This window comes from Sphaeramia orbicularis, chromosome 20, assembly GCF_902148855.1.
Source record: "Sphaeramia orbicularis chromosome 20, fSphaOr1.1, whole genome shotgun sequence".
Classification (NCBI taxonomy): domain Eukaryota; kingdom Metazoa; phylum Chordata; class Actinopteri; order Kurtiformes; family Apogonidae; genus Sphaeramia; species Sphaeramia orbicularis.
In genome coordinates, this window is record NC_043976.1 from 42,496,052 (window position 1) to 42,518,975 (window position 22,924).

A 22,924-nucleotide genomic window follows, 5' to 3' on the forward strand; every position below is an offset into this window, starting at 1 on the left:
GAAGTGAAGGAGCTGCGGTAAGAAGTGGATTCATGTCTGTACTGTTTGTTCTTTTTCCATGTTGTGGATTTTTTGTCTGTTTTTCTTCGACTTTTCACTTTGTCAGAAAAACTCTGTGCGGAATCGAAAGTAAAGCGCGCGCACGTTGTGCGTCATGCGTCCGTGAGCGCAGAGGGAGGTGGAGAGGCGCGTGAGTCCCAGTTTAGTTCTGTGCTCTGGTTTGAACAGTATTGATCTGTTATCGATTAGAACTGAAATCACCTAAACTTAAGTCTTGAATGCGCCGGAAGTTGAGGAGAAAACCCGTCAGATTAATGTTGAACCCTTCCAGACCCAGAACTGGGCTGTCAAACATACGGTCCGCGGACCAAAAGCGGTCCATCAAAGGGTCCAATCCGGTCCATGGGATGTATTTGTGAAATACAAAAACTACAGTGAATATTAACAGTAAAGAATGTCAGAATCATTTTAGTTCAGGTTCCACATCCAGACCAATCTGATCTGAAGTGGATCAGAGCAGTAAAAGTACCCTGAACTAAAAAGAGTCTGACAGCCCTGGGTTAAACAAACAACAGTCCTGTTCACATTTACAGTCAACAATATTAAAACATTAAGGTTCTTCTCCACCTAAAACAGTTTAAACAAACTTTTATATGGAAGGAGGATGTGAGTTATATTAGCAGAATCTGAAAAAGCCACTAAAACACTTTTCTACATGAGATTTAGTCAGAATATGGATTCATTACAAACTCAGCTACCTGTTATATATTAGAAAAGACAAGTTTTCAGCCGAATAAATCATGTATTTTCCTATGTTTAATGTATGGATCACGTAGATGTTCATACAAACTCATAGTTTTTCATTTTCATAAAAATTCAAAGGTTATTATGTCAGAACAGAGTAAATTGAAGAAAAAGTGACTTTTTCAATAAAATCTATCATTAACTGAACATAAACCCAATGTGTCCATCCACTGTTATTGATCCAAGTCCTTGGGTTTTACTGGTGAATCAGTGTTGTAGAAGATGACGGACCGTATTTCCATGTTAACTGTGGAGCCTCTAGATGTCCAAGTGTGACCTGACCAGGTGGTTTAATCACGCTCTGATTGGCTGAGGAGTTTGAGGGGGGAGGGTCAAGTTTAGGTTTTGATTTTGATGGAGTTGGAAGGTATTAAAACACCAAGTGTCTCATGTAGAGATGGAAACGTTATGTCAATGAAAATATTCGAATCACTGTAAAAAAAAATAAATGTTATAATTAATATCAATGTTTATTTTGTTCCGGGTTAAAGGTCGAGTTTTGGAAGTTGAAGATCCAGAAGTAATTTGTGTTTTAAGAATCCAAAAAAGATGTAACAGGACATCGTAAACTCATGATCAGTGGAGTTGGTGAAGCAGTTTAACCTGAATTAAAATGTGTATTTCTGTGTTTTCTCAGAGTCGTCATGTCGGCCTTAGCAATTCTGAGACGTAAAAAACACCACATTCAGTGGATTCTGTCAGCAGACCCCCACCTCCTCATCCAAAAACTTTATGAAGAAAATTTAATAACTTACATTCAATGCTACATTCTCAAACTAAATAAAACCAGAGAAGGGTCGCTCATCAAGGTCTTGGATTTAATCCAAACTTAAGGAGAAACCATGTGCCATCGTGTCCTGGAGCTCCTGTGAACTGATGAAGACCTTAAAGCTGCTTTTCCAGCTTTACAGGAGAAACTCAGAGCTATAAGTATTAGACATGTCATGAGAACTGATACTCACAATACCATTCGATACTATGATGAGAAAAAAACAGTCGATACTCATTTTTTTAAGAAACGGAAAAAAACGGTGCCTGTGTAAGAGTCGATACCATTGGTAGCCCACTACTCTTTTGGAATTAATGGGGGCAGTAGGTATCTGAAGTACAAATGTAACAGGTACAGCAACTCATGAAAGAATGGGAACAGCTGCAGCTAATGCTCCACCTCATCTAATGGACAAAAAAGGGGCTAAAAGTCATGTGTGGAAGTATTTCTCATTTCAGGTAGATGATTACAACGTGGTTATGGACACGCATAAGCCACTGTGTAAATGCTGGCACCGCGGAATTCAAACACCAGGGGGTGGGGGTGGGGGTGGGGGGTACCACGAACCTAAAGCATCTTCGAGACAGGCACCCAGATCTGTTTAAAGAATTCAAGGTGAGTTCTGTTATTCAGCATTAAACATCTGATATGCGATACCATCAGGGCTCCACAGTGGTACTGGTCCGATGGTCCGACACAGTTTTTACAGCCTGGCCCGTTTGGACCACCGCTGATACGAAATGTTGACAATAAGAAACTATACTAGCAGTCGCTAACAGGTGGATTGTGGTCCGAGTCCTGATCTGGACCCAGAAGCCGTCCCATACAGACCTGGACCTACAGTCGGTGGTGAAGCACTTCTATTTTAACCAGTACAGCTTACAGTAGAGTCGATGAGGAAACACACAAACCAGTTACATGTATGTAGAGCCATCCCACATGATAACACTCAGCCAATCACGTCTGTGTAGTAAACTGTGACTGACAGTGCAACAGAGTTAGAGGCAACAGCAGTATTCATTTATATGCAAATAGTTAAAGTATTTCTTGTTTAAGTTTATGGGTTCTTATGATTCTTTCTTTTTTTTTTTTTTTTTTTTACTGTGGTATCGACTTTGATATTGAGAATCCTACTATTTTAGTGGTATCTGTATTGATTCCTGAATTTTTGGTATCGTGACATCCCTAATAAGTACTAGGGCATTAGTGACTTCATATTTTTTCAGATCAACTTATTTGTCAATAAAGACAAAGTCGAGGTGACTAGTCGTATGATGACATCATCACATTGACAGCGGAGGAACAACAGACACACAGCCGTTCAACAATGAGCAACTTGTACTAACGTTCACTGTAACATTAACAATGTACAGTAAAGAGCAGAATAAAAAGCTGGAAAGACACAAGCATCAACAGACATTTAACCAAACAAAACATAGGTTAACACCTTGAATTTTCTTTTAAATTTAACTGAACAACATCAAGTGGGAAAAGGTTCAGACAGTGGCAGAAAAGATGCACAGCATGTTAGAGAAAAGAGCACATTGTCTTCATGAAATAGAACAGAATACAGAACAGAATAATCCAAACACACTGTCTGTCCAAATTATTATTCAATATCGTTGGTGCTTCCATGGTTCACAGAACATTACTTAGACCATAGTTTTTCTAGATCACAGCCAGTTTAATTATCCTACTGCGTCGTCTTCTTCCTTCAGTCTTCGTTTTGTGCTAGTGATGGGCAGGTGTTTTTTTTTTGTTCCAACCCGCTTTTGTGGAATTATTTGACCCGCCCCACAAATAAAGTGACATTTTTTGGACCCACACCGACCTGACCTGGGTCCGCTGATCCGTACATCACTACCTTGCACTCTATGTTTTCATGTAGAAAGATGAGAGTATTGACATGAATGAAGGCTTGCACACTGTCGGGTCATGGAAGAGAGAATAACACACGACTAGTCGACTCCAAAGTAACCTCGACTTGTGCCACAGATGTCGACGTGTTGACAAACCAGCTTTTCTGTTAATGCCCTGATAAGTACAATCTAAACATACACAGACCTACTTTGTATGTCAGATGATGGGAAATGTGAAATGTAAACTTATCAGGTTTAATTTTGTTTTTCTCTTGAATTCCTCAGGTGATGTGGAACCAAAGACACTAGACGAGGTGATTATGACCTGAACACACTGTGTGTCAGTTTGAATAGAAGACAAGACACATTATCTAAGTGTTCAGTCATAGAACATTGCAGACTAGTAATGGAACTACAAGTTTAAACACCAAACCAAAAAGAGAGGAATGTGGAGTTTTTTCACCAGTGAAAGTAACTGTTGGTCTGATGGACACCAACGTTACTGTGAAAACTTTGAAAAGATTTGACCTCAGTTTTTCTTCTGAAACAAAAGATCTTGATCATAACAAACAATTTTCATCAGATCCTGTTCAATCAATATTTAATTTCTTTAAATTAATTCATTCCTGTAAATGTTTGACTTTTAGTGAATCTCAATCAGCTGCATTTTTCTGCTTCACTGTATAAAACATGAAGGTTTTTATGACTGACATGAAGACTGAAACTGTTGTGTTTTATTAGAGACACAAGATGAATCCCAACAGTTTTCTGGAAGGACTTCGACATGAAGACCGAAGATATAGTTTGTATCTAAATCGAACAAACTTTATTGATTTGAACATGAAATACACTGTCCATGGTTCAGTCCATCTGTGATCATTGGAAAATATTTCTGTTCAAGGTGTAATTTTGTTTTTTCCTTTGTATTCCTCAGGTGAAGGTGGAGTAACAACCTTGTTTTTCGAGGTTCAGACTCGGATGTATGGCAGGATTCTGAAAACACACTGTGATGAATTTCAGGAGCTCCATAGATATAAGTTTTTAAAGAGGATACGTGGGACTCATCTGTTGTGGAAGCTGACGACCAGCTCAGAACCAGAAGGTCAGTCTGTGTCCTTTACACATTCATCAGGTCTGAGGACAGGTAGAACCTCCATCCAGGATCTGAGTCACGGTGACCCTCATTCACAAACAGAAAACTGGGCGAACGCTCATTCCAGGCAAAGTTCAGCTGCTGTTTATTGATCTGATGATGAGCAGAGGCTTCAGATGTCAGTACAGCTGGTTTAGGTTTGGAGGGTTGGAGTCAGCGCGGACATGTGATGCAGCAGAAAATGTCACGGTTGTCCCCAGTGTTTTTCATTTGGGCTCATTTCTCTTACTTTGAGGGTGTAAGGATAAAGTGCTCAGTAAAAACAAACTGATTCTGAAGTGATCCTGGACTTCCAACATTCACATCTTAAAGACCTGACCATTATTCAATAAGGAAAACGAGTAACAAATCTTCAGTCAAGTGTTTATTCATATGATGAGTGTTTGAGGTTTGTTTAATGGGTTGTAGTGAGCAATTCGTTGCCACCATTGACCGATGTGTATCTGGGGTAGTCTCTCCACAACCTCCACTGTCTCTGCAGTGGACACGGTCTCTGACTTATGGTGTATGTATTAATATTATTGGATACTGTACCAGTACTTGTATGTCCGTGCGGGGGAATAAAATACTGTACCTTACACTAATACACACTATATTGCCAAAAGTATTGTGACACCCCTCCAACTCATTGAATCAAGGTGTTTTAATCACTTCCACACAGATGTCCACAGGTGTTGAACATCAATCATGTAGACATGTATTGTAAAGTCCAGCTGTTTAAACTGAAGGTTTTAAGTTCACTGCGGGAAAAATGCATGGAGGGAGAAAGGAATAAAAAAGGGTGTGGAAATTCAGAGACAACATCTCAGGTCAGCTGATCAGCAATTACAGGCGAATTTGCATCAGCTGTGTGTGACGTCATTATGTGCGTTGTCCTGGAATTCTACAGGAGTTAAAATCAGACTGAGCTACAGGACAGGTGTCCACCTTATTGTCAGAAGGGCCTTTTGTCAGAAAATTAGTTTGGATTTAGTTGATAAATCTAACCCTAACCCTTTTCTGAATAACAGGCCTTCTGACAATAGGGCGCCTCCTACAAGACGCCACAAGACCTGAGTGGATACTGCTGCAGCGCTTCCATGAATCTTTGGAGTACTGTTCAATCACAAGACATCTGAAAACTACTGAGAAGCAGCCGGTTTTTCACCTAATGATTAAAGGCTAACTAGATGCTTACCACAGCTCATACTACTGCTACCATACCACTGACGACCTGCTTAATACCAGTGGATCTGTACCTCTGAACTTTATTAAAAAGAAAAGAGGAAACAGAGTCATTTCGTGAAGTCTTTCGGGTGAATTCCAGTTATCTAAATCTCCATCAGATGTTCATTCTTTTATTCAAGTTGGGGAAAATAGCACAAGCCAAAACAACGGAAACAGTACAACTTGATATGCAGTTCTACTGATACTGATACTGGTTCTGTGAAAGAATGGGTCGACTCTCTGAAGCTCAGGGAATATCAGCGTGGTACCATGATAGGACACCATCTTTGGAATGAGTCCATTCATGACATTTCCTCACTACTAAATATTCCATGGGGAACTGTCAACTGTTTTTCTAACAAAGTGGAGGCAATTTGGAACAACAGCAACTTGGCCACAAAGTGGTCTTCCACGTAAAATCACAGAGTTGTGTCAGCACAAGCTGAAGTCACATTGGGCAGAAGTCCACAGCTTTCTGCAGAGTTAATATCTACAGATGTCCAAACTTTACGTGTCCTTCAGATTAGCTCCAGAACAGTACATAGAGAGGTTTGTGGAAAGGGTTTTCATGTCCCAGCAGCTGCATCCAAGCCTTCCATCATCAAGGTCAATCCAAAGTATGGGATGCAGTGGTGTAAAGCAGCTGCCACTGGACTCTAGAGCAGTGGACACTGTTCTCTGAACTGACCAATCACACCTCTGTCTGCCGATCCCATGGACCGGTCTGGGTTTGTCGGTTCCAGGAGAATGGGACTGAACTGACTGTATTATGCCAAGTGTAAAGTTTGGTGTGGGGATATTTTCCAGGGGTTGGGCTTGGACCCGTAGTTCCAGTCAAAGGAATTCTTAATGCTTCAGTAGAACAAGACATTTTGGACAGTTTCATGGTCCAACTCTGTGGGAACAGTTGGGATGACCCCTTCCTGTTCCAACATGACTGACACCAGTGAACAAAGCAACGTCCATAAAGACATGGATGAGTGAGTTTGTTGTGGAGGAACTGTCCTGGCCTGCACAGAGTCCAGACCTCAACCTGAGAGAACACCTTTGGATGAATTAGAGTAGCGACTGTGATCCAGACCTTCTCATTCAACACCAGTACCTGACCTCACAAATGCACTTAGAGAGGAATGGTCAGAAATTCCCATAAACACACTCCTAAACCTGGTGGAAAGCCTTCACAGAAGAGCTGAAGACGTTATAACTTCAAAGGGTGGAACCACTCCATATGTTATTAAAGTTCATGTGTGTGTGTGTGTGTAAAGACTGATGTCCCAATACTTTTTGCTATATGGTGTATCTGATTATTTTATGGAGGCTTAAGCCCAGGTTACTGTTCCATCATTTAGGAGTAAAATGATGCCAGTACTTAGACATGAGCCAGAAGATACAGTCAGTCCAACATTCTGTTTTCATACCAGCACTTTAAAATCATAGATACTAAAGCAGCAGAGACGAGATAATAATCAAGTCAGGACAAAGTCTGGTATGACAAGAACATCACATTTGGATCTGTAGTAGACCTCTTCCTGATGCATTCACTGAATGTCTGTTTATGTGTTTTCACAGCTCCTCATGGGGACACTGCTTCAGGCAGTTCTGTCTTTGGCTTTGTCTGGCAGGTTGGAGATTTCATCCGTCAGTACTTGAGCTCAGAAAGTAGACAGGTTCTGCTGTTCCTCTCACCACCAGAGCCAAATTCACAAAGGAGGATGCTACATGTTTTACTCCAGCCATGCAGCGTCTCTGTGTATAAGGTGACAGTTATTGAAATTCCAAACTAATTTCTTAAAGCTGTTGTTGAAAAGTTCAGAACATTTTGTCCTTCTCTTTCTCCTCCTCCTACATGTCATATGTTTACATCATTGTGCATCAGAAAAAACAAACTTGATCATATTAACCTGTTTCTTCCTCCTAATTTATGTTAATGTTCACATATTTACCAAGTTCTAAAGCTTAGAACTAGAGAACCACAAGGACACAATTAATCAATGGCACCTGATTTGAAAAGTAGTAGAGATAGATTTTCCCTTTGCTTTTTGAATATAATTAATAATGGAGAGGGCCAGTCATGTGACCTTGTGACACCAAAAGGGAAGGAAGTCCCATTAGTTTCAGTCACTATCATGGTGATTCTTTCACAAATTATATTTTGTGCTCAGGAATATTGTAAAATAAACCTAGGGACTCAGTTGGGAAGAATCTAAGCTTTCTACCAAGGTACAGCATGTCTGTATAGACAAAAATTTTATTGAAGAAACTGGAATATATTTAATACAAAATGGCAACTGGATTGCCGGCAATTTGGGGGAGAATGGAGAGGTTAAACTAGTCTTTTTTTATCAGTTGCTAATAAAAAGATTTGAATGTTTCTTCAGGTAAAAGAATATTATCCTAACGCTAAGCACATCAAGGTGTCCACCACATGTAAACTTGTCACAAAGCACAAATACAGACTTGAATGTCCTGAAGCCCATCGAATCCAGCCTTATGTGAGTACGATCATCACTGCTGCATCACAACCTGCTGTTAGCTGAATACTATGAAAACTCTGACACAGGTGTTGGTTTGCAGGAAGCAGAGTTTGAGCTGAACTTAGGACCAATACACCCACAGTTTGAGATCTGGCTGCCAGCAAAGTTGGACCAAGTGAATTTAACCATTAAAGACCAAAGAAACAGGAAGGTCTGGGAGGAAAATGTTAATCTGTTAACCAGTAAGTCTTTGCCCTGATGAATCACTGCACCTGACAATACAACAGTCAAGGCCATAAGTATTTGGACAGAGACACTAGTTTTTTAATGTTTCCTCTGTTTACCACCACAGTGGATCTGAAATGAACCAACTCAGATCTGGTTGAAGGATGGACTTTATTTAAATGAGTTTAACTAAAATATTTCATCAGCCATTTCAGAATTACAACCATACAGCAGATCAAGTAGTGTTAATTTCCTAGAGTTGAATTGTTGAGTGTTGATTTGGTTGTTACCCTTGGTCACACTGGCCATAGGGTATTATCATCAATTGGTCATCTGTCTGTCTGCCTGTCTATCTGTCCATGTATGTGCAAAAACTTTGGCATGCACCAATGGTTCTCAACTGGGGGGGGGGGGGGGGGGGGGGGGCAGGTAGTCAACAACAATGATAGGGAGCTCACTTTCACTGTTTTAGTTTTATCTTCCACATACAGATCCGTCACGTTACTTGCAGAATTTTGTATAGAGGTCCAGATTAAGGAGGGATTGAGGTCTGTGAGCAGGGGAGGGGTGGGTGTCTGGCACATTGTCCATCCATCTGTCTGTATGTGCAAAAACTTTGGCGTGGACTGAAGGCCGAGGGTTTTGAAGTGTGCACACATTAAGTTTGTTTTTACACTCCTGCAGTATTAAATAGGTCTCTGAGCAGAGCTAATTCCACGGTGCTTTTTAACACAGTCTCATTGTTTGAAGTAATGGGGACAGTCTTAAGGGGACGGGTTGTGGACAACGTCAGGTTGATCATCATGATTTATAGTGCGATCAAAACATATCTTAACTTTAAAGACTTTTGACACAGAATCACTGTAAACACATTTTATAGAGTTTAACAATAGTGAGGCTGATAGCCCGCGATGAACTTCACTGTAACAGTTTACACTATAAAAAGTTACATATAGACTATACACTATACTATACTGTAAGTAGTGTCAGATTCCATATAAACACCAGGTGAGTGTTGATTTTAACTCTGAGAGTGTTAAAATTGTTCAAAGTAAGGCTTAAAAGTAACTGGACACCAATGAATGTCATGGAAATACTTTTCATGTCTGAGTTTTGGGAATATAATGGTTTTACCCCGAACACCACCCCGGCTGGATCCACCACCATCGGATATCCTTTGTGTGAGTGCAATAACTAGGACAGATTTGTTTGGATTTCTTATCCCTTGATAACCAACATAGGGGACCTCTAGTGGAAGGACCCTATCGATTTCATCTTTCTCAATGAGTATTATAAGTCATCCAAATGCGGGCGCTTTAGTTGAACATCAGTTTTTTGAACATAAATCAAGCAAACAGCATAAATCTTAGAAATACTATAAAACCATTAAAAACAAATAAGAACCAGAGTAAAAAGTAATAAAGAAGGTAATTACACACACTCAATCAGTGTTGCACAATGAGTTCTGAATATGTTCACAGTTTATCAGTATTAAGTGCAATTATGGCCATTAAATATTATGAATATTAGAGTATGGGGCTTATTATGGCATGACTATGTGATTTCTTTGTGATTATTTTAATATCACTAGTTCTGTAGTGACATTGTAGTGGCTGAGTAACATCTGATTCCTTCTGGGTCTTTACAGGTCCACAAAGACTAGCTCAAGCTTTGAGGAACATGGGAGACAGAATACCCTCTTCTTCTTCCTTCAGCTTTGTCTCAGGAGGGTTTATAAAACTTTATCAAGACTTCACATCAGTTTGTGTCCAAGTTCTGCTGTTCCTTGAACCGCCAATAACACAAACCAGAAGACTACATGTGTTACTCCTGCAGCATGATGTCAATCTGGAGGATGTAAACCCCTTTGTAAGTACAAGATATTCTTTCTTAAAGCTACTGACAGAAACCATTAAACCCAAGTAGAAGTCTGTATGTGTTAATGTAGAAATAATGTCCATGTGATGTAACTACCACTACCTAACCAGTCAGGGCTTGGACTTTATACTTTTTGATTTTCATCATTTCCATCTTAATTTTTTTAAGGGGAAACGCCCTCCACGTGATGCTGTGTTAATCAGGATGCCTGGTACCTGTGAACTCATCACAAGGCAAAAATACAGAGCTGGCTGTCCTGAAGCCATTATGATAATGCCTAAGGTATTGAAGTTTATATTGAAATATAAATCACTGCTTTAACAAGTTGGTTAAAACTTTATTTCACTATGGATGCATCATTAAAATAATGAAATTGTTGCGGGTTTGCAGGAAGCAGTGTTTGACCAGAACGATGGAAAACATTATTCCTCAAAGTTTATGATCTTGCTGCCAGCAAAGACAAGTCAGTTGACTTTAAGGATTCGAGATCAAGAAAACAAGGAAGTCTGGACAGACAAATTTACACTGCCTGGTAAGACTTTGTCATATAGGTTCATTCCACAGAATAGAACAGACATTAAGCAGGCGTACAAGCGTCAACGGCGTGGGAACTGTAGTGTTTTTGCTCAGATATTGATTCTTCTGTCGTATTATTCTGACAATTAACAGGTTGTGGAGAATAAACTAATAATAATAGGGCCTCAATAGGCTGGAGCCTGTCCCAGCTACCTATGGGCAAAGGTGGGGTACACCCTGGACGAATCTCCATTTCCTTGCAGGACTAACATATAGATGAACAACCAGTCACTCTCACATTCACACCTATGGTCAATTTAGATTAACCAGTTAACCTATTAGTGCATGTCTTTGGATGGTGGGAGGAAGCCGGAGTACCCAGAGAGAACCCACGCAAACATGGGGAGAACATGCAAACTGTGACAGGCTTAGTACAGAGGCTGAACCCAAATGCAAGACCAGGAGACAGATGTTAAGTCCAGAGTGTTTATTAAACACAGTCACAAAGGTTAGATCACAACACAGAATGATTAACAAGTCTGTGAAGACGCTGAGCTCAGGACTAGACCTCTGGACCGTGAGCGGGGTCAGCGGACGGCCGGTGTGGCCGAGCTGGGAAAATCCCAACGGCAACCCGACTAGGAAGAAGCAGAGGGATGTCAGAAAACAGACCAGGTCATACATGGGTAGGCAATACAGAAGGCAATGGGACATGAGGGACAGGCGAAGGATCGAACACACAGGTAAACGTTGGAGGCTGAGGTATCCAGGGGTAAGGCAGAATCGGTAGTCGGATAAACGAACCAGGTCACAACAGATGAGCAGGCAGAATCGGTGGTCGGTAGACAAAACGGGGTCACAACGGGCGGGCAGACAGACAGACAGGATCCAAGAGACGCTGTTAGGTAAGCACATGAGGGAGCAAAGACAAAGGGGAAGACATGGGGTTTAAATACACAAGAGGGCGGGAAGACAATTAGACACAGGTGGAACACATCAGGGCGGAGACAGGTAATCAGGCACAGGTGAAACAATCAAGGAGGGGAAGTAAAGACACCAGACACGACACATGAGGGAAACTTAACAAAATAAAACAAGAAATGACAGACAAAACAGAAAAGACAGACAAGACAGACAAAATCCAGACACAGTCTGGGAGCCGACATAACACAAACTCCACACAGAAAGTTCCCTAGTTGGAATCAAACCCCAGACCTTCTTGCTGTGAGGCGACAGTGCTATCCACTGCAGCATCCCTGTTTAATCGCACTCTCATTTATTTCCTCAGAAAGTCGGTTCATTTAGGGAAGTGTGGTTCTAGGGACTTTGCTTGGTAACTAGGAGGTTGCCAGTTCAAGTCCCATTTTGGACCAGTTAGTGTTTATAACTGGCAATTGGAAGTCAGAGAGGTTCCAGTTCACTGTTAGGGCAGTGTTGAGATGCCCTTGAGCAAGGTACTGAACCCCCAACTCCAGCTCCACAGGGCACCCAACCATGGCAACCCACTCGTCCCGGTTGAGCTCTGGTTCACCTAAAAATGTAGGTCTGGGTCCACTTCAAGGGAATCGAATACAGGAAGTGGAGTACAGTGCCGCTCCATGTTTCTTTTTCATGTGGTGGAAGTGGGAGTTGTCTTGCATTAACCAATAGATGAATGAGGTTTCTTGTTCATTGTTGTCTCATCTCCTTCAGTAATTTTTGATGCAATGCCACCAAAGGCAAGGAGGGTAATACGTTGTTCGAAAGGATTGGTTTGTTTGAGAAAGTGCAATGTGAATGCAAACCCTGACCAGTTGAATGTTGTAACCCCAATCATACAGAGTCTATCGAACTATTGCAGCTTTAATCTGGCCCTTCCCCTCGGATCAGTTTGACTTGAGTGTAAATACCGAGCTGTTGACTGTCTCCAAGAGGTGAACACATTGATGTTATCTTTGCACTAGAACAAATCCTGACAGTAGCAAACTGTGTCACTTTTTACTCTTCGCTGTCATTGTTTTGTCAGTATTTGATAAAACCATGTTAACCTTAGTGAAGTCAAACCCCGCCTCGATACCGATTCTGCCCCTTATTTCATAGTCTCTTAAGATCATGTATTAATTAATGGTTTGTATGTATCTTATCCAACTTAGAGACACCATACTATGAGATGAATCGTCACGGTCCAGAGAAATGGCAGTATTTCTCCACAGATGTTCTGGCTGGACCATCCAAGTGGGAGGTATGGGAATAGGCCGACATGCTGGCTAAGAATCATCAAGTCATAAATACTGAAATAACTAATGCTGGACCTTTGTCAATTATAGGAGTTCACACCCGAAGCGTCAACTGAATCCAGAAAGACTTTGTACAGGTAATAAATGCTGTAATACAGTATAGTAATGGAAGAAAGTCACTGATTCAAAGAGGCCGCTTCTCTTCTTGGTGATCTATCTGTTTCCACTCTGCATTATCTTATTGTGTGTAACTGGTTCACCTGATGCTGTGTTGTGGATTAGAAAGACATGGAGATTTTTCTGGGTTGACTTCTAATTTATTGTGTTCCTCCTGAGAGATGACACGAAATGGACGATACTGTGAGTCCTTTGACTGTCATAAACCTCTTACACATCCTCCAACCTCTTTTACACAACACTTCTGTCTGGGAATATTTCACGTTCATTCCAGAACGACGTCTGTGTAAATGAAAGTGAAAGTGAAACTTAAGATGTTTACTAATTCCTCTATGTCTCCTGCTGTTGCGCACCTCATTTTCCTTTTTCCCTACCTTCAGAAACTTTTATTCAGGGCAGGATGTTTGTCCCCCCTCCCCCAAGTGTAACCAGGCCTGGATGATGCCCTGGTATTTGCTCTGCCGCTAGATTCACAAGTGTCACTAAGTAGCGTATCAAACACATGACATTCCTGCAAATGAATTGCATGCTGTGTGGACAAATGTTTGAGCATATTGGAGGGATTTCCCCCGTTTGAAGAAGAATGGAAGCTTTCCAAGTGTTACAAGTGGCCTTAGTCATTACTTTGGAACATTTCTGCCTCAACGCCATGTTGGCTATGTTCTAAACCAAAACAATGCAGTGTACAAGTGATGTTATTACACATGCGCAACGAAGGCAGAATTGACAAGCAGAGTTGTTAAGCAGGCAGGCAAACGATTCCAAGGAATTGAGCTACTGGGAACCAGTTCTCAAAAAGAAGTGGTTCTTGATTCCCATCCCTACTGGTGACATCCACTCATGTTGTCATGGTTCGCTTAGAAAAATGATGACTTAGATGTCGTGAGGTTTTGTTCCTCTATTTTTACACATTGTGTCAATCTGCAGCATCCGTCAATCAGAAACATACCTACCCATGTAAATAATTAACTGAATAAATATTTAATAGAATTACACAGTGTTCATGACGGACTGAACAAAGAGTACATTAAACCTGCAGCTGGAGCATGTGTATATAAAGTCCAAATGTTGCTCCTCTGTTTTACAGGTTCAGGTGTCCCCATTCAGGTTCGTTCCATTGTACTCAGACTGGATTGGTGTTTGTTGTGGATCAGAAGCGACATTGCACTACGGTACTGTCCGATGGGATGAGCTCCTCCTCCAGTCAGCTGGTAGGACGCCTGCAGGGCCGCTGTTCCGTATCGATTGTCCGGAGAATGCCGTTCTTCAGCTCCACCTACCACACTGTGAGACAAAACCTGGTAAGGAAGTCTTCGTATGCTTTATAAAATCTACTGAACTGTCGTACTTTTAACATCTCAGAGAGACTTCAGAGTTCCTTACAGCCACAATATGGACGATGTATATGCAGATAGTTCATCTGTTCTGATGATCTAACAGCTGTTGTAGTAAAGTTTGTCCTGAAGGTGGAGGACAAGCAGAAGCATTGTTCTGTTAAAAACAGCTGTTCTGCTGTCATTGTTCTGATGTGTTTATCCATAGAGTAGTTAAGAGATTTCTTGAAGTTTAGAAATAATTTGTTTTTTCTGTCTTTCAGTTTCAGTTTGGTTCTAGATTTCATGATTGGGAGCAATGGCCTGCTCAGTCCAAATTAAAATGGTCATCTGAACATGTCACAGTTTGTCCATAACGAACACGATGTTCATGACATTCATTAGAAAACATAGCACTAAGACGGTCTAGGCTGTAGGTCGAAAACTACATTGGTAGTTGTGCCAAGAGAGCGCCACCCGGTGATGAGGTGGGTTGGATTCTGGGGGAGAATGACGGACAGATTTGGCAAACCTCAACATATAGGAAGGGTGTGCTGGGAACATCTGGAACGACTGCCGGGGAAGTTAGGCACAGTGTAGAGAATGTCCAGTTCTGTGTTCTTCTGTACTCTTGTATTTCGACTTTTGGCAGATGATGTAGTCCTGTTGACTTCATTAAGCTGTGACGGTGGATTTCCCCTAAAAACACTAAGAGCTTACATTGTGCAGTCTATAGTAGGTCCATTTAGTTTTACCTCGTTTTTACCCGTGCACCAGTAGTTCTCAACTGGGGGGGACCAAAGGCCTAGGGTTTTCAAGTGCAGGCATGTTATGTTTCTTCTTTTGTGTACATTACAGCTTCACTTAATTTCCTGTGATTTAATGTGAAACTTTGAACTATCCAAAAAGTGGTTTTACCCTGTTCATGAAGTGAACTCTGGTTCAGTTGCGTCTGGACTGAGAACACATGTTTTGGTTGGAGTAAAGACCAGCGTTTGGTCTGTGCTGTGGTTTCACATCTGTACCATAAGAATCTCACGGCCTTGCTCATGAGTGGGGGAAAGATAGAGTTGGGGGTTTACCAGTAGATCCATGCAGCTTATGCAGCGATGCTGATGCAGTACTGGTCTACCTGAAGGTCTATGTCCCTATCCTCATCTATGGTCTGCAGCTGTGGCAGATGACTGAAAGAACATCTGGGCTCTCCCTTTGAGATCCAGTAGGATGAGGCTGAGGTGGGTCATGTGGTTTGGATGCCACCTGAACGCCTCATGCTGTGTCTTTATGTACAGGTCAGCTGTTTCAGGTTTGTACCCAAGGACCTGGAGGAGGTTACCAGGGAGATGGAGGACAGGATCTCTGTGGTTAATAATTAGGAGATAATATCCAGTATCATAACACTGTAATGAGGTTGTTGTGAATGAATAATGTCTGGCTGTGTGTTTACAGTGTCTGAAAGCATGCTGTCCGTCGCTCACATCACTGATGATGGAATGAGCTTCATTGATCCAGTGGAGATCACAGACACCCATGTGGTCATCAACGTCCCACATCTGTCTGCATTTGGCCTCGTCTGGGGGTGTCTAAGAGAACTTTATAAATACATCAGATCAGTTAGTGCCAAGTTCTGCTGTTCTTCACACCGCCGCGCAAACTGGAGGTGTTACTCCTGTCAATCAACGTGGACGTGAACGATGTAAAAGCTTTTGTAAGTTTTCGTCGCTCCAATGTTCTTTATCAAAAGTATCAATAAAAATTAAATATTAAGAAAAATAAACCTTTTGTAGCAGACAGAAGTAGAAGAAGGTGTGTTCATAGTGTACAATATATCCAGGACTTTGACTTTCTTTTCTGATTTTTCGTTAAGTGAAACATCTAGTCCTGAACTTTCACACCTGTGTTAATAAAAACATTTTAATTTATCTGAAGGTGAAAGAAGATGCACCTGATGCTATGTACATCAAGGTCCCCTCCATATGTAAACTCATCATAAACCAAAGTTACACTATTAACTGTCCTGAAGCCTGTCGAATACAGCCTGAGGTGAGTAGAATTACAAATTACAAGTCAATTGATTGATTCAGTTACAACTTCAGTTCACTGTAAAACAACTGCTACTCTGCAGGAAGAAGAATTTTATCTGAACTTTGGACCAAATTATCATACCATGTTTGAGATCATACTATCACCAAACACAAGACAAATGACTCTGGCAATCCAAGATCAAGAAAACAAAGTTTGGTGGCGCAAGTGGATCTACCTGGTGAGACGATGTGCTACAGAAGTGAACAGGACTGTTAGGGGTCCAAGCATCATCGACACTGGAAACTATTGGCTTTGCTCAAACTTTTAGACCCAATCCCAATTCACCTCTTGGCCCCTCCCCCCTTACCACTACCCCACCATTTGTACATTCACGTGAAGGTTTAGGGGTGTCCAGATTCTAGATGAGTCAGAGGGAAAGGGCTAAAGGGGGAGGGGGTTGTTTGGCCCTCAAAACAGAGATTTTTCAGGACCATACGACAAACTAGTGATGTCCCGATTTGGATTTTTTTTGCTTCCAGTCCATTTTTTTTTTTAGGATTAGTTTTGCCGATACCAATCTGATACCGATCCAATACTTTTTACTATGAAATTTTTATTGACATTTGAGTCATTATTTATAGGTTATAATGCTATTATTTTAGTTGAGATCACAGTTGGGCTGAATGTGGAACCTGAACTAAAGCAAGTATTACACCTTTAACTCTTGATAACTTGAGTATAATTTTTACACTTTCCAAATTCATACTGTGGGCCAAATTAGACGGGCCGTATGTTTGCCTAAACCTCATACAGCACGTCTATGAACAGGTCCATCCAGGGATTAGACTGGGTACATTCTGTGCTGTATGTACCTCACAATGAGTACATGCATATCATACGACCGTACAAACTGAGAGTGAAATTTGTAGACGCTTTACTAATTCCCTAAAGGCTCCCACAGAGTCGGGTGCACTGTGCGTGTACTGTGACCAGTGGGGACTGCGGACGTTTGAGGTTTCATAGTGGAGCATACCAATTTCCTACATTTACATCATCCTATATTGTGTGACTGAATACGTGTACATGTAGTTGTAAAAATTGAGCTGGACGTGTCCAGCAGACATCTGCTTTTGGTCCGAGTTTGGGCGGACACCCGGATCGGCTCAATCTCATGACTAAATCCGATCTGATCTTTTAAAAAATGCCAGATCGGCAGCTGATACCAATCTTTAGATCGGATCGGGGCATCCCTACTACAGATGGAGGGTAAGCTCCCATTATTCTGTTTGAATTATCAGTAAAATGGAGGTTTAAAACAGCAAAAAAAAATGCATGAGTGTGACGAAAGAAACACACAAATGTATGTATTTTCTTCGTAAACAACTTAACCATTTCATCATCCATTTAATGCCGTTTCAGTGTGTTATAGATCGCATCTCTGTGGTTTGCGGTTGACCAAGATGCCCAAAGCCCATGGAACAGAGACGGTTACAGCCGCTGACGGCATGGGGAATTATTTCAGAAACAATGTTGTCACATCTGTTTATGTCATCATCGATGACTGATGATGACGTAGCAGGTCTGGAAGGGTTGGACCGTTTCATAGGGAAATGTTTCAACCTCTACCTCTTACAACTCCGTTTCAAAGGGTAGGAGGAAGGGGGAGAACCAGAGGGTCTTGTTCTTCTAACATATTAAATACATTAATGCTTGAGTGGAATGTCATATTTCACCAGACACTCCAGATGACATGAGAGTTTAATCTAAGAAATGATGCTGCTGTGATCAACTTTCAACATATAATTGTAAAACTTCTAGGGGTAGTCCTCATCAGTAGATATCTCACTTTGTCAAGCATTTAACTCTGGGTCAATCCCACCTGACAGAGTAGACATATTTTCTGATGGGTTTATTTATTTTATTGAATTACTCACGTTGAGATGTAGGTCAGGCCATTTTTAACTGATATACTCAGTGCCAATGAAAACGCAACACTTGAATGTGTTTTATTGTTCCTGAGCTGCATCAGTATGTTTCAGTTTCACCTGTATAAGATAATCCCAGACAATTTCTTAACAACCTGAGACGGGTTGAGCTATTATCACGCTTGAATGAACTTGTCTGCATTCATAAGACTTGTTTTTCTCATTGCTCAGCAATGAACTGCTCAACTTAAGGAATTGTGGTCAGTTAAGGAGTGGTCATGTTCTGTATATAAAGGCAAGCTGAAAAACACCAAAATCATTTGCAATAACTCAGCGATGCCTAGACTGACACGTGACCAAAGACGCCATGCTATGGGCCTCCTGGAGGCCGGAATCTCTGCTCGGCAGGTGGCGCGCCATTTTGGATGCAATGTGTCCACCATAGTCAGGGATGCAACAGAGCCATGAAGAAACTGGCTCAACTGCAGGGACCAGCTGGGCGCCGTGTTGCCAATAGGACTCCTGCTCACAGAACAGACAGGAAGTGGTTACAGCTCTGGAGGAAGAGTGGGTCAATATACCCCAGGACAACATCAGAAGGCTTGTGAGGTCCAATGAGAAGGCATATTACAGCCTGTATGAATGTAAACGGAGGTCATATTCCATATTTTGTGACTTTGGTTTTGGGGGTCCTTGAGTTTCTTTCTTTATCCTTATTTTTTGTCAACAAATTTGGAATGTGATTTCTATTTTTACTGTATAGAAATGGCCTGTGATTAATTCCAAAGAGTTTATGGAATAAAAAATCCTCATCGATTTAAAAAAAATATAAGAACCTTCAAGTGTGGCATTTTCATTGGCACTGAGTATAATTGTTATTCAACAAACACACTTTTTCAACCTGTTTTTCTTAAACTTGATAAATGCGACAACTTCTCCATAGTATGGGGGTGTGTCGGTGTGGTTTTAGGTCAGAGTTTCATGGGAGGGATTGGACTTTATTAAAAATGCCTGTAACTCTAGTTCATTTTATTCAAACAGTAATACTGGAATGTCTTTTTTTTTCTGTTTGTCCTTAAGTCATTGCTGCAACTATCGAAAATCTACAGAGCACTCCGAAGGACATCTCATCAAAGGAGAAGTTATCCTCAGTTCGGTTTGACTCAGTTTATCACATTTCATTTATTTCAGTAATGGTTGACTCTGAACTTTATCCTATTAACTACAACCTACTTACTGAAAAACAATAATTTAACACATATTTTAATCTGTAAAATGTAGGTATTATTATTACCTGTATTTATTATTATTCCAATAATTTCACAATCTCATTGTATGAGATCAGGGCTTAAAATTAAGTATTGAAGAAAGTTGTAAAATAAATGATAGAGACCAGTGTTGATTGGTCTATTATTTCATTATCTATCATATTATTGTCAAAATATAATGAAAGTATTATGTAAAACATGCCAAATTACATAGAAATTCAAATGACTTTAAAATTACTAACTATAGTCATTTTCTCACTCTTCCAACTAATATTTTTTTGTGTAAGTGTTGCTTTATTTATTTACAACCCCCATTTCCAGAACGTCGAGACATTTTCAAAAATGAAATGAAAACTAAAATCTGTTTTAGATTAATGTCCTTGAACTTTTAATTGAAAAAAGTAAAAAAGATGTAGTATTTTTACCAATAATTTAATTTTGTGTTGTAGATATGAGGTATCGTGACTGCATGGGGGTGCATCGGTATTTGTAATGTTATGGGGTGCATCGGTACTGGTGATGGTATGGGGCTATATTGGTATCTGACATGGTATGGAGATGAATTTGGTGTTGACAACAGTATGGGGAAGCATCGGTATTGGTGATGGTATGGGGTAGCATCAGTATCACTACCTGGGTTTCCATGACAGTTTTCCGCAAAATAAAAGCAATATTTCTACTGTTTCGACAAAGTTGTTTCCATTGAAGAGTGTTTGGCTTCTGATGCGTGATGCTAGTAAAGTCATTTCACAACATGTCATATGTGTAGTAAAATACTGTATCGTTGGATAGATGCTGGCTTTAAGGTAGATGTTCACTGAATTTGATCCAAACCTCAGCGGTGTTGCCACTGTAGTGTCAGTTCATCTAACTGCTATTGCACTGACTGTCTTCAACCACAGAAGGGAACGCAGAACGTCCCAAGGAAAAGTGCTTATTTATGAACCCGCACTTTGGATTTATGGGACGAATTGGACATCAAGAATTTCCCAGTGACTCGGGTACCGTTTACTGACTGTGTGATGTTCTTGAACCTCTGGTGCCCCACTGGTCCTGCTCTGGGGAAGCAGTTCCTCCACTAAACCAGTGGTCTATTGGCCTGAAACAAACTAGAACCACCTGTTCGGAGAACAGGGTCATAAGGGGAGACGATTGGACTGAGCAAAACCACCAGGACCACATGGGTCAAAAATGAACTAAATGTGTTTCCATTAAATTTACACTATACTCTGTATCAAAACATCTCAAAAACCACCTCATGAGAGCGTGAAAACTTTGTTACGATCTGTGACAGTTTTTATGACATTTCTGTGTTTCCGTTTCCAGTTTCTATTGCGCAATTAATTTCTGAGGATTAATGGAAACCCAGCTAGTGATGGTATGGGGGTGGTGCTTTTCATCTCACTTTCAAAAAAAAATGGGGTTTGTTTTCACTAAGCGTTAACTCATCCAATAAATGTTTTACAGTGTAGCCAGAGTTTTGTCTAAATACAGTCGCGAAAAAAAATGATTAGACCATCAAAAGTCATCAGAAACAATGGTTATGCAATTAAGTATTAACTCCTGTGTGTATCGTGATTAAAACAGACAAAAAAGAAAACATGGAATGCCTAAAAGCACTGTTTTGTCAGTACAATGCATAGATACTGATGTATGAACTGAAGCGATTTTGGAAAATGGATAGATATCAGCTCTGAAATTAAACTACTATGAGCTATTTTTGTTGTTGTCATTGTATTTGTCCAAACAAATGTACCTTTAGTTGGACCAGGCATTAAAATGAACAAGAAATTGAAGAAACAAGGGTGGTCTAATAATTTTTTCCGCAACTGTATTAAGGTGAAAATATAATTATCTTTTATTAGACATCCAAGATGAGATTCACCTTCACCACATCTGGAAGACTTGCAGGACAGTGAATTTGAGGACTTTAAGTGGCACCTTAAGCTTGAAAAAACATCGATTCCACCCCACCAACTGGAAAAGGCCCAGAGGAGGGATGCAGTTGACCTGATGGTCCAGACATATGTGGATCCTGTGGAAGCTGTGGGAGGTGACCAAGAGGATCTACCGACAATAACAGGAACGATCTGGTCCAAACGGTGGGAACCATCCTCTGAAGAACATAAGGTCAGGCACAGAAATGTGTCATAGGTCTGTGTTATCTGACAAAAGCTCAGTGTGAGGTTTTCTGAGGTAGAATCATAATCGATAGTTTTCCCTGTTTTGTCTAAGTTTGTGGAGGGCTTAAAATAAGCTTGAAATCATTTTTTCCTTTTGTTGTTTGGTGGTTTCTAGCTCCAACCACAGCTGAGTTTAACAGTTTTCATAAATGTGAGCTGAACCAGTGTCTTCCTTCTGTTTGTCCTTTAGCTCCTGGAGCACGTGGAAAAAAAATCTACAGCGGAACATCTCACCAGGGAAGTCCTTCAGCTGCTGGACAACCTTTACAGCATAAGTTTACACATATAAGAGAAAAAGAACCAGCCAAAAAACACAGTAGAATGAATGAGAGCAGTTCTGAACATCACCTCTCTGGGCCTGTGTTGCTGTGTTTCCACTACGTGGCACCGACTTGACTCGACTCGGCCTTTTTGCGTTTCCATTACGTAAAAGAACCTGGAATCTGGTACCAGGGACTATTTTTTAATACTTGCTCAGCTGAGATTCCAAGATGGGAGAAAACATACTAAAATGTGATGTGTAAACACTGCAGACCACTGATTGGTGAGAGAATTGTCTCTGCGTCATCAATGTGCGACCCACCATTCAAAAAAAAAAAAAAAAAAGAAACAGATTCGGAAGTTTACAGTAAATATAGCGGTAGGCTAATCTGTGGTGACAGTCCGCAAAACTACATCGTTGAGGAGGTTCAGACATTTCTGTTCTTGGTGGACGATGAAAAAAATCAGCATGAGCTTGACGGGACAACACGCAACAAGCAACTTTGTCAGCAACTCTCAGAACAGACAACACAGAAGTTACATGCAGCGTTGCTAGATGACCAGGTACTCTAAAGTTGGTAGTATCCTTTAATGGTAACGGTCTCTGTAACGTAAAGCCACTGAGTGTTGAATCCAAAACTTCACACTTTTATTAAAGCTGCGTATCACGTT

General features: G+C 40.8%; 1 protein-coding gene across 3 annotated transcripts; it reads left to right on the plus strand.

Moving 5' to 3' along the window:
• On the plus strand, nt 1–22,683 carry LOC115411310 (uncharacterized). 3 transcript variants are annotated; one of them, XM_030123411.1, is made up of 20 exons: nt 1–17; nt 3,718–3,746; nt 4,174–4,234; nt 4,367–4,372; nt 4,453–4,534; nt 7,361–7,548; nt 8,170–8,283; nt 8,366–8,507; nt 10,139–10,359; nt 10,537–10,650; nt 10,759–10,900; nt 13,017–13,105; nt 13,191–13,237; nt 14,365–14,578; nt 16,040–16,298; nt 16,520–16,633; nt 16,716–16,853; nt 19,621–19,691; nt 21,674–21,938; nt 22,182–22,683. In XM_030123411.1, the coding sequence occupies exons 3-15, from the start codon at nt 4,217–4,219 to the stop codon at nt 16,085–16,087; spliced, it is 1,425 nt and encodes a 474-aa protein (XP_029979271.1). In that variant the 5' UTR covers nt 1–17; nt 3,718–3,746; nt 4,174–4,216; the 3' UTR covers nt 16,088–16,298; nt 16,520–16,633; nt 16,716–16,853; nt 19,621–19,691; nt 21,674–21,938; nt 22,182–22,683. The 3 variants fall into 3 exon arrangements, with proteins under 3 accessions (XP_029979271.1, XP_029979270.1, XP_029979268.1); XM_030123410.1 differs by having other exon boundaries at nt 4,367–4,534; XM_030123408.1 differs by lacking the exon at nt 1–17 and having other exon boundaries at nt 3,298–3,746; nt 4,367–4,534.
• Nucleotides 22,684–22,924: the final 241 nt, after the last annotated feature.

Bases quoted from the DNA above. Each gene is read 5' to 3' on its own strand.
- LOC115411310 (XM_030123408.1), top strand. From the start codon at position 3,654: ATGATGGGAAATGTGAAATGTAAACTTATCAGGTTTAATTTTGTTTTT. The intron at 3,747-4,173 runs GTGATTATGACC...GTGTTTTATTAG, and splicing joins AACCAAAGACACTAGACGAG to AGACACAAGATGAATCCCAA. The intron at 10,651-10,758 runs GTATTGAAGTTT...GCGGGTTTGCAG, and splicing joins CCATTATGATAATGCCTAAG to GAAGCAGTGTTTGACCAGAA.